The sequence below is a fragment of the Staurois parvus genome, unplaced genomic scaffold, assembly GCF_062004578.1.
Source record: "Staurois parvus isolate SC_StPar_1 unplaced genomic scaffold, SC_StPar_1.0 ptg000581l, whole genome shotgun sequence".
In the NCBI taxonomy this organism is placed as follows: Eukaryota; Metazoa; Chordata; class Amphibia; order Anura; family Ranidae; genus Staurois; species Staurois parvus.
In genome coordinates this window covers 5,055,001-5,067,500 of record NW_028318377.1, presented here as the reverse complement: position 1 = coordinate 5,067,500, position 12,500 = coordinate 5,055,001, and the positions used below count along the sequence as shown (strand labels likewise).

Here is a 12,500-nt window from a genome sequence, read left to right as displayed (position 1 = left end):
CCAGTTTCATTTGATTTTTGGTCTACTAAATCTACAAATTCCCTTTTAATTGAAGCATTCGTTTTCTAAAACGGACTGCTGTGAGTGGTTCTAAAACCTTACCTTAGTGCAGGGTGCATTTGCCTTGGGTGGCATGTTTCAGGCGGGAGGGGGGGTGACACCATCCACCAGAAGAAGGGACACTGGTTGTCCTGCGAGGGCTCAGAGGGGCACTGGGGCTGGGCAGCAGACAGAAGAGCAGAGTTAGGGGAGTCTGAGGAGAGGCCATGAGACTCCAGGAAGGGATCTGGAATTCCGGAGAGCTGTGACGAGGAGTCTCTCTCAGTCTCTCCTTCTCGGAGGATATTGGGCAATGGTGTGCGTGAGGTCACGGAGGCCGTTGTGTGCGCGGGGGGTGGGGGTATGGTCACAGATGGGGTGCTGGTGAGGGGCAGATTATTTTATGTTGCCTATGGTAGCACAAAACCTAACACACCACTACCTCAGTGCATAATATGCATTAAGGTAGAAACCTTCTGTGCTACAGGATTCCCCCCTTATTCTTACCCAAGCACGATCTAGCGGTGTGCACCCACTGCTGCCTCCCTCCTCACTGGGCAGATTGATACCAGCGGGAGTCACTGGCTACCACTAATGTCAATCAAATGCTGTGACAAGGAAGCAGGAGGCGGGGCTGAGCCGCCCGCTCTGTGTCAAGAAATGCACAGAGCAGCTGGGGAGCGAGCCCGCACAGGTTCCCTCCATGGAAAGCGGATTTCCATGGGGGCTCTCACCGCAAAGGAGGAGCCTGGAGCACCGACAGGGGACCCCAGAAAAGGAGGAACTGGGCTGCTCTGTGCAAAATGTTCTATTTTTAAAAAAAAATTATGTGTAATGTTACTTTAAAGTGGTTGTAAAGGCTGAAGATTTTTTACCTTCATGCATTCTATGCATGAAGGTAAAAAACCTGTGTGCAGCAGTGCCCCCAGCCCCCTCAGTACTTATCTGAGCCCCATCGTAATCCAGCAAAGTGTACTACAGCCTGAACTGTCTTGGGTTTCTGCCTCCTCATTAGCTGAGCCAGCAAGCGAGAGCAATTGGCTCCCGCTGCTGTCACTCACAGCCAGTCAGTCAATGAGGAGAGAGAGGGGGAACACGGAGCAGCGAGTGCCCCCGTAGCAAGCTGCTCGTTGTGGGGGCACCCGACAGGAGCAAGGGGTCAGGAGAGGTTGTGGGGGACCCAAGAAGAGGAGGATCCAGGCTGCTGTGTAGAACCACTGCACACAGTAGGTAATTATAGACATTTCCAAAAAAAATTAACCTTTAGAATTGCTTTAAGCCTTTACTATGAATGCCTAGCCTCAGTGATGTAGAAAGAAAGCTGAACTTATACAATAGCCTTAAAAGTAAGGTTCAGTTCAAATAAACGCAGTGCATTTTATACATGCGTTACCACTGAACTCAATAAAACATATGCTTTGATGAAAGCACATCAAAGATGGGGCAAGCAGGATGCTTATTGCACTGCATCAAAAATGCACAGGTGTGAACAGGGCCTTAGGCTAGATTTACACTTGAGTTGGAGCTTTAAGCAATTTTGCAGCTTATTTTGTGCGTTTTTTATATATGCGTTTTGAGGCTTGCGATTTTTTGCTTTTACAATGGAAAGCTATGTACTAGGAAACGGGAAGGTAAGAAATCAGTGGGAACACCTGAAAACATGCATTTTTTATGTGAAGTCTTTGAGGACCAAAACAAGCAACTGTGCCACAAAGAAGCTAATGTACTCTTCTGAGCTTCAAACAGTATGCTCAGGTATGAACGGTGCCATTGAATATACTGGAATCTATAGGTTAAGTATTAAAGTGTTTCAGAAAACATGCTTCATTTTAGGGTACAGTGGTTGTAATCCTTAGACATGAAATATGAACAGAGCATATCCCTCTATAGTGTGTACTTGTCTAATTTAGGAGCAGTAAGTGTCCTGTCTGCTGTTTAGTTCTCCAGTTAACATGCATACCTTCTGCCAATATTTCCTGACACCAAGAGAAAAATGGTGACAGTGTAGGGACCTTCAGCAGAGTGACAGCCTCAGCTCTGTTCCTGTGAGCTGTGTGGGGTGTGTCTTCCCTCCAATCGCCTCCTAAAACTCTCCTCACTGAACTCTATAGAGTGTGAACTCAGCTCTCCACCTCCATTTTTCTAAACTCTCACATAAGCTTTATAAATTCCGCACGTTGAAGGGATGTAGAGAAGACACAGACTGCAGATAGACGGGTACAACTAATGTAGGAGGATTGGTTTCATTTCTGTGCATCACCTTAGGCCAGTCACTTTACTGGGTATATGTGAGGGTTTACAACCACTTTCAAATAAGATGTCAATTTTAATTATTATATTGAAAAAATGGAAGTTTTCCTTCAACAAAAAGCTGCTACAGAATTATGGCTACGCAAGTCTTCAGTTTTTTAGCACTGTGTTCTAACCCATCAAAAACCTTTGTGTGTAATTTACCTTTAATCTTACGTTTTATGTTTCTCTTTGGTTTGATCCAGCAATTTATGCAACTTTGTCACGGCAGGTTGAGCCAATGGAAATTACAGAACGTGCAGGCCAACATACATAAAGGACGGCAGTTGCCAATGCCTGTCAGGTTGGGTTCTGATTTGGCTTTCATTGTTGTCCAAGCCGTAATGGAAAATTTGGCACAATAAATTAGACAGAACAAGGGATTTAAACATTGCCAGCTTACAACGGCAAAAGCCTTTTATGTCTAGCTAGACCACTAACTAGACATTTACCAAAACAGACATCAAAAAACCACAATATGGGATTTAACGGCAAAACTAAAGGTTTTAAAATAAGACAACCCCATCATGATGTTGTATGAGGATTTGTCAGAGAGAGAACCATTCTGATCTGCTCAAGCAAGCATACACCGAACCATCATTCTTGTCACTGCTGCCCACAGATGGGAATAAATAATTGTCCGATATGGCAGATTTTGAAAATGTTATATTAATAACCACTGATGTATGTGTTTAAAGCCCGGTCTGAAGAAGAATGATAAGAATCTGATAGAGGGGATACAGACAGTCCTAGGGATATGAACAAGATAGGTTCTGTAGGTTTGTTCTTAATGTAACCCATGGAAATGTTATTACTTACAATACACTAAAGTGGACATTATATGGCGGTGGCCTACCATTTTAGGGTTAATCACATTGATAGAACAGCTCTCTGGAACCTGTATTTCTGAACAGCAGGACTTTGCTGATAAGCAGAGTGCTTAGGACTACATTTCCCAGGAGAGGTAGCGTGTGGGCGGGGGCATATACATATCAAAGCCCAGGAGATTGGCCTGGAGAGTGTGGGGAGAGACTGAAAGAAGGAGGTGCGATGACGACTGAAGTGCCGAACCACATTGATCGGGTGCCAGAGACCCATGCATCCACTAACAAAGTGAACATTGATAGTTCGTCACCTCAGTTATCTGCTTGCACATTATTGTGAACATTTCATACCAGTTCCCCAGTTGCGGCCTAGTTACACAAGCGCCATTTTTGGAATACACATGCAGTACAGTTATAGACAAAGATACAGCAGTGCCAACTGAATGAACAAATCCACCACTCTTTCTGCAGAGCAGGATTCCTAGTACTGTTCATCTTTTGTCTAACATCCAGATGGAGTTATCTTGGTCCATACAGATTTATGCCAATTGTTGCCATTTACAGCTTCAAGCTGAATTCATTGCTGGAGCTCTTAAAGGGAACCTTGCACTGATTCCTTGCCATAAATCAGGGGAGTGTTCGCTCTTCTCCTTTCCCAGTACCAGTTTTGATGCAACTACCCTGAGGAACCATCATCCACCTTCAGACACAATTTCACACCAATTGGGCCCCAACAAGTGAGCCGAAGATCTTATATAGCTCTTAAAACAGACACTGCTAATTATAACTGAGAATTCCTCACATTTGTTATCTAGTTCTGAGGACCCATAGCAAGCTTAATTGTGATCGATAGTCAATCCTGCTCACTGGGGATCCATCAGTCACCGCAGACTGGCGGATTATTTCTGAAAGCAGGCCTGCTAACAGATACGGTTTTATTGTAAATGTTGTTACGTTTGCTCACAATTGCCACGAGTGATCAGATTTGCTGCCAATACCAGTGTTCTTTTGTTATTCTTGACTCGGTTACCTCGAAATCTAATATAAACTTAAATTTTGATTTACACCGCTCTGGGTGTAAGTCCATTTTAAGAGTGTAATTTATCTGGATAACCAGATTACGGCGGTGTCAGCAGAGGTTGGGCTTTCAACAAGAGGTCCAGATTGACAGGGAACCCAAACATTACTCTGCAATCCCTAAACGGGTAGTGCTACATTAAGCTGAATTTGTGTGTAAGCTTTGGATAGCATAGGGAAGGGTTGACTGGCTATGCAGGGATGTGAGATTGCTGGCAGTTCCACTGGATTGTAAGTGGCAGGATGCGGTGAACAGCAAGATGGCCACCCGGCGGTTTCCAGGACCAGCATAACGTCATGCTGACTCCGTTCTTAAAGGAGAAGTGCAGCTCTTTTGGCTGTACTTCTCCTTCAGATCACAGGAGTGCAGCTCACTCCGTACTCCTGTGATCAGTTTTCAGACGTCACTCAACCGTTCCAGGTTGGGGAAAGATCCATTCCATACTCTGTAGCGACACCTGGCTCAGCCTCTGAGAGCCTGAGTCAGCCGTTCCCTCCCCCTCTATAGCCCAGCACTCCAGTGAGCATGGGGGTGGGGGGGCAGACCCAAGTAACCACTCTCTGCTCACAGCGGTGGTGAGAACTCCATGATTAGCGATCATGTGATTGTCGAGTGCTCAAACTGGCGGGGGACATAGGTCTGATGCTGCATCCACCTAGGTAAGCATAATCTGGGGGGGGGGGGGGGGGGGGGGACAAACTCCATACTTCTCTTTTAAGTATGAGTCATATGTAAGTCAGATGTTTTTCAACTACAGGCAGTTCCTGAGTTACAAAGTCTTCCTGACCACTGTGAAGACTATGACAGCCTACGGAAAGGTCTACCACATACATCCGAATTTGATCATTTAAAATGGCCAGGGACGTTGAAGCAGGACATTGGTTATCAACAGCTGGCAATTGATAAAAAAAAAAAAAAAACAACAAAAAAAAAAGAAGAAGATCAGCAGCCGTTTGAACAGCCTTTGAAAAATGTACTTGAATTTACCAAAAATGCAACATTTTGTCATACTATTAGCTTATGGAATAAGGGCCTTCCAGTGGCCTAGAAAACATGGTGTCACTAGCAGAAAGCACACCCCATCTTATCTATATCACCACCCACCATACTCTATCTGCTAATGAGTGGTTCTATAGTTCACAGGATGCTGCGGACAACTGAAAAGCAGTAAAAAAAGGGTGACAAAATCTCTATACTCTCACAATCCTATTTAAAAAGATGGCTATCAAAAGCACGGCATCTGCAGACAGACTGGACTGACATCTGCACAACTCTAACTTATTGCCAAGTGAGAATTCACTTTAAGCAATATTAAACCCAACACCAAAAAAATTGTATATATTGCAGCTTACCAATCATTGGATGTGGTGGCTGTATTCATTATTATTATTATTATTATTATTGGTACTTATATAGTGCCATCAATTTATGCAGCACTTTACATATATATTGTACATTCAGTCCCGGCCCTCAAGGAGCTTACACTCTAACTCACATGCATACATACACATACTAGAGCCAATTTAGACAAGAATTAACCTCCCTGGCGGTATTCCCGAGTGTAGCTCGGGGTAAAGTTTCAGTACCACAAGCGGTAACCCCGAGCTACACTCGGGCTTTCCATGCGGCGTTGCTCCGGGATATGTTCTTCTCTTACCTTGTCCTGCGCTCCTGCGATGTCCCTCCTGCGATGTCCCTGGCAATGTAATCCAGCCGATACCGGCATCCGTCTTCCGTTCCCTGCGACGTCGGGATGCACGGGGACGGAACGGCGGGAAATTTGAAAATGACATTCACTAAATACACTAAAATCACATAGTAAAACATTACTGTATCGAACCATTTCACATACATTTTGTCCCGAGTGCTTTGTCCTGTGCCCTGCCTGCATTTTTACTGTTCTTTCTGCCTGGAAACTGAGAAATGTCCATGGCGTTCAAATTTCAGTGTTTTTGGTTTGATTTTATTATTGAATTAAATTTATATTATTTTTTATGATTATTAAATTATAATTTATGATTTTGTGTTTCAAATTTTAACATACCCGGGATGTTTACTAGACTCTTGTTCGGACAGATTTCAGTGAGTTATTCCTAAAAATTATAGGCCTACAATAAAAAAACATATTTCCATGCAAAAAAATGTACCGCTCTGAGCACAGAAATATGGACATAATCAGACCGCTAGGGAGGTTAACCAACCAGCATGTCTTTGGATTGTGGAAGGAAACTGGAGTACCCAGAGGAAACCCATGCAGGCACAGGGAGAAAAAGCAAACTCCAGGCAGGTAGTGTCATGGACAGTATTTGAACCGATGACCCTAGTGCTGCTAGGCAGAAGTGCTAACCACTTAGCCACTGTGCTGCTTCTGTTTTCAACTGGTGATCTGGCCAGTAACAAACCACCTGTATTAGAGTGCCTACACTCTGGATGAATAAACAGACACATTTGGACAGCAGCATTGTTAATCTGGGGGGAAGCGAGTGTTCGATACACTAGCAAATTAAAGCTGAACTCCAGCTAACACTTCATAAGCAGGTAAAGCAACATTTTTTTCCCTTTGGGACAAAGGTTTTTATAAAAATAAAAAAGTTGATTACTGTAAGCACCTGTCAGTAATAAATGGTTTGTTTCAGCCTTCTGACTGCTACATCTACAGAACAGCTTGTTCTTTTGAAAAAGACTTACTGGCCAGATCACCAGATGATAATAAAGGAATGAAATCCTAAAAAAGAAAAGTAGTGCAGCCAACACATCTAAGAATCGATAAGCTGAAATATATTAAAGGTTTGCTTTTGGGTTTAATACTGCTTTAAGTTAGTGAATGTGGTGAAGCTGTTCTGACTGCAATCTCTAAAGAGCCAAATTGTTTTTTCGTTTTTTTTTTTTGGGGGGGGGGGTTAAATAGAAGACACACATTTAATATGTATGATGGCGGTTTAAAATATGCAAGTGTCTTGCATGCTGGATAGATACTACACCCATAATAATGCCACACATACCTTGCCCCCAAGCTACTGTTTGTCAGAGGATTATCACACCTCAAAGACTGAAAAACCAGTTCTAGATGGAGAGTATGGGATTGGCTGAGAAAGAAAGAGGTGTAGGGAGGTTAACCATCAATGCAAAAACAATCTTAATAGCACACAGCCCACACAATCAATACATGTAAATCAGGAGAGACAATAGACTATATGGGTGTAAATGGACAATAAATGTTGGATAGACATGCAGGACAATAAATGTTGGATAGACATGCAGGCAGGATCAGACTACCTTATAGTTTCTGAAGCTCACAGTGTGCAGATAAACACAAACCTACCGCTTAGTCAATCATTCATGTTTATTCCTATACACCTATACAGGTAAGCGAGATTGAAATGAGAGCAGTGTGGCCCAGTGGCATTTATGGTGGAAAGAAACCAGGGCAATCAGAACAGGTCATCTAACTTCAATCAGTTGACAACCAGCTCAAGAACAGTTGACCCATAAGTGGTCTTTCTAACCCAAAGCTATAAAATTATCACACGATACATTCATCTTCAAGGGATTATTATATATATATATATATATATATATATATATATATATATATATATATAGGAAGTTCAAAGTGGAAGGCAAGTCAAAACCTACCTAAACTTACACCGTGGCTAAATGGTTCGCACTTCCGCCTAGCAGTAATAGGGCGGTTGGTTCAAATCCCAACCATGGCACCACCTGCCTGGAGTTTGCATGCTCTCCCTGTGCCTGCATGGGTTTCCTCTAGGTCCTTCCAGTGTCGTCCCACACGCCAAAGACATGCTGGTAGGTTAAGTGGATCCTGTCTAAATTGGCCCTAGTAAATGTATGTATGAATGTAAGTTAGGGACTTTAAATTGTACGCCCCTTGAAGGTTAGGGACTGAAGTGAATGCACAATATATATGTAAAGCACTGCATAAACTGATGGTGCTATACAAGTACCTGTAATAAAATAAATACTCCCCCCCATTCTAAGCCAAGATGTGTTTTGTTCAGGAAATCTCCAAAAGTCTTTGAAAGGAGGTTGTTAAAACATGCAACTTACCCGCTCTCCCCTGCGCTGTTCGCGCTTGCCATGGAACCACATGCTGAGGCGCTCCATCAGTCTGACACAGTGTTGTGTATAGGTGTGGGTAATATCACTGAAAAATTAGCATTATATGCGGATGACCTAGTACTATTTTTGCAAGATCCAGGCCCATTATTGCAGGAGGCTTTAGCTATACTCGCCACTTTGCTACTTATTCTGAGCTCTACACTAACTGGGACAAATCGCTCATTTTGCCTATAGACTCAGGTGCCCAAGCTTCAGCTGACCCAGAACTCCCCCTTACAGTGGACTACCTCCATGAAGTATTTGGGCATTATTTCTCCTGCCATGCAAGACTTTTGATGATTAAAATTAGAACCAGCAGTGCAGACCATTAGGCAAAGGCTAAGGGCCTGGGATAATCTCCCCTTCACCATAATCGGGTTATAAATCTAGTCAAAATGAAAATATTGCCTGTGTTACTATATGCCTTGTGGCATTCTCCAATCTGGATCCCCACAAGACATTTTTGTCATCTCCACTCTCGAAGAAGTGCAGTTATTTGGAGCGCTCGTCCCCCGAGATTTAGTAAAAAAAAAAATACTGTCGGCCTTGGACCCAGGGAGGCCTGGCATGTACAAATACTTCTTGGCTTGGCTTTACTCACTCATGTGCATAATTGTGTCAGCACTAATGACACTAATGCATCAGGGGTTCTCAAAGCCACTTACCTTGGCTCATATGAACCCTTCGGAATCTACTGTAACGTAGTCCTAGACTCCCATTTCATCACCTCACGTTCTGCATGAAGGCTGTAATCCAGACCTTGAGACTTGTCATCCTTACGACCCCTCTGGCCTCTGCCTCCTGGTCACCATATACTCCCCTATGGCTCAACCCGCAGCTCTCTGAATTCTTAACCATCCCAGACCCTCTGTTTGACCTCTAGGGGATTAAATATTTGAACAATATCTGTGACAGAGGCAATATTATCACCTTTGAGAAATTGAAACAACTCCATGACCTCCCAAATTCTTTTTTCCGATTCCTGCAACTCCACCATGCCTACTCTTTGCAATTTGGGGCTGACCCACTCCATTTACTTCCCGACGATTTGGAGACCCTGCTATGGACTGATGATCTAACTAAACCTCTATCCTTCTATCCACAGTCTATAAAGTTATTCTGCCCTCTATCCATACTGGTCTTGATTCCCTTCAAGAGATGTGGCGGGCGGAGGTGCTGCAGCTGGATGGGGAAGATTGGGAAGACGTTTGGGAATACCCCTTTACCCACCTGGTAGCTATGAGAGATAGGCTACTCAGTTTAAAATACTTCATATGGCATACTCCACCCCACACCGCCTCCATATAATTTACCCTACCGTAGAGTCCAACTGTTGGAGGTGTGGATATGCCCCTGCAGACTTTCTCCACATTTTTTGGTCCTGCCCCTGTATTCAAACATTATGTTGTATGTACTCTGCTTCATTTGCTTAGTCACCAAAATTTCTATCCCCTCAATGGTGTCAGTTTGCCTACTGGGTCTGGTCGACCAGCTGGCTTTCTCTAGAGCTTCAGAATATTACGAAGTCTACTACTTTTTTATGCTAGGAAGGCCATTGTGTTGACCTGAAAATCTAATAGCCTCCATACCTTAGGCCATTGGAAGAAGCTGGTCAACGCAGTGGTTCCCCTATATAAAATGACATACCTCTCCCGAGGTTGCTCAAATAAATTTCATAAAGTTTGGAATATCTGTTTGGAATCCTCTACTGCCAATGATGAAGAGCATATAATTTCTGCTTAATCTTATGCTCAACTCTCCATAAATATACCTACATAATGGGAGATTGGTAAAGGGTTGTTGTCTATGGTTTCCTTTATATGTCCCCCTCCTGCGTTACCCAACTCCCTTGGAGGTAGTGGCGGGAAACGTATTCTCAGTACTTTTGTGATATGGTCCAACATAGTCATTAGGTACCGATCTCTCAAATGTTATTTCTTGAATATTTCCAAATTTCTGTTTGATTGTTTCCAATCCAACAGAGTATACTCCTGCCCTCAATACTGAGGGTTGTTCGGGTTGAGCTGGACTATGGGTGTTATTGTAGTTGTCTTTTTTGTTTTCGCCGGGGAATGCCCCAGGGCTATGTTTTGTAACTTTTATGTCATATAAAAATTAAAAAAAACATGCAACTTAACCTGCACTTCACTCAGATCTGTTTGAGGAAAAAAAAAGGTCATGCAGTGTATTGAAAATATGCAGTAAAGATGAAAGAGAGAATAAATAATTGCCTTTTAAGAAAAGTTTCAAGTGGGCTCAGCACAGTGGCTAAGTGGTTAGAACTTCTGAATTGCAGCACTAAGGTCGTTGGTTCGAATCGTAACCAGGGCAGTATCTGCCTGGAGTTTGCAAGTTCTCTGTGTGCTTGTGTGGGTTTCCTCCAGGTAATCCAGTTATCTCCCACACGTTGAAGACATGCTGGGTGGTTAATTGACTCCTGTCTAAATTGGCCCTAGTATGTGTATGTATGAATGCGAGTTAGGGACCTAAGATCTTTGAAGGCAGGGACTGATGTGAATGTACATGTAAAGCCCTGCATATATTGTCAGCGCAATACAAGTGCCCTTAATAAACGTGTGGTCAGCTCAGGCTGAAGTGGACTATTTAGACTTTACCTACTGCAGCAAGTAAGAGTAAGCCTCCATGGTGGGATCAGAGCTACAACTCTGACAGGGGGACCTCACCACTTGAGTGTGTGTAATAAAGCAAAGTGGGTGATTTATCCAACCAAGGTTCACCCATAACTTACTAAAAAAAAAAAAAAAAAAAAAAAAAAGGATTGGATTGTGTGTCCTTTAATTGTTTCATTTGTTATTGCATCTCGAGTACCAGTGAGTGCAATTATCGGCCAGCAGAGTGCAGTACTCCAGGTTTAAATTTCATGTACAGAACAAAAACTCACCCAGTCCTATGATGCCTAAAGTCTCCCCTCGGATTCGGGCTGCCCCGGATGCCACCTCCCTTATCTGTTCCACACTCTGGACTCTCGTGCCTTCTCGTAATGCTTGGTGCAGCCATGTAGTTCTCCTGTACAAATTGAGGATGTGGCACATTGTGGAGTCGGCTGTCTCTTCTACAGAAGCTGCTGGCACATTACATACTGCAATTCCTAGAAGAAAAAGCACAGGAAAGACACATGTCCATCAAGTTCAACCTGTCATCTCTGTCCTGGCTTCACTTCTTCTGGCAGATGGAATTGTTGAACTACGTCCAGGAACTCACACATTATTTCACAGCACACCACAACTCATATCCATTTAATAGAAATACAACCTGAACAACCATGAAACTCCCAATTAGCTTTGAATTCCCTTACAGAGAGGATCTACTAGGATAAGGATACACACATATATATATATATATATATACACATACATATATATATATATATATATATATATATACATATACATATACATATACACACACACACACACACACACACACACATATATATATACATACATATACACACATACAGTGGGGATCGAAAGTTTGGGCACCCCAGCTAAAAATTTGTATTAATGTGCATAAAGAAGCCAAGGAAAGATGGAAAAATCTCCAAAAGGCATCAAATTACAGATTAGACATTCTTATAATATGTCAACAAAAGTTAGATTTTATTTCCATCATTTACACTTTCAAAATAACAGAAAACAAAAAAATGGCGTCTGTAAAAGTTTGGGCGCCCTGCAGCATTTATAGCATGCACTGCCCCCTTTGCCAAGATGAGACCTGCCAGTGTCATGGATTGTTCTCAATCATCGTCTGGGCAGACCAGGTGATGTCAATCTCAAAGGTTTTAAATGCCCAGACTCATCTGACCTTGCCCCAACAATCAGCACCATGGGTTCTTCTAAGCAGTTGTCTAGAAAACTGAAACTGAAAATAGTTGACGCTCACAAAGCTGGAGAAGGCTATAAGAAGATAGCAAAGCGTTTTCAGATGTCAATATCCTCTGTTCGGAATGTAATTAAGAAATGGCAGTCATCAGGAACAGTGGAAGTTAAAGCAACATCTGGAAGACCAAGAAAAATATCAGACAGAACAGCTCGCAGGATTGTGAGAAAAACAATTCAAAACCCACGTTTGACTGCACGATCCCTCCAGAAAGATCTGGCAGACACTGGAGTTGTGGTACACTATTCCAC

General features: G+C 42.9%; 1 protein-coding gene across 7 annotated transcripts in view; it reads right to left on the bottom strand.

Annotated features, from left to right (window-relative positions):
* Positions 1-12,500, bottom strand: part of CTBP1 (C-terminal binding protein 1) — a 761,506-nt gene that overhangs the window by 67,951 nt on the left and 681,055 nt on the right. For all 7 annotated transcript variants that reach the window (XM_089692285.1, XM_089692284.1, XM_089692283.1 and 4 more), the window contains one exon: positions 11,252-11,458. In XM_089692285.1, coding sequence (XP_089548411.1) covers positions 11,252-11,458 — 207 coding nt within the window. The remainder of the gene's footprint in view (positions 1-11,251; positions 11,459-12,500) is intronic.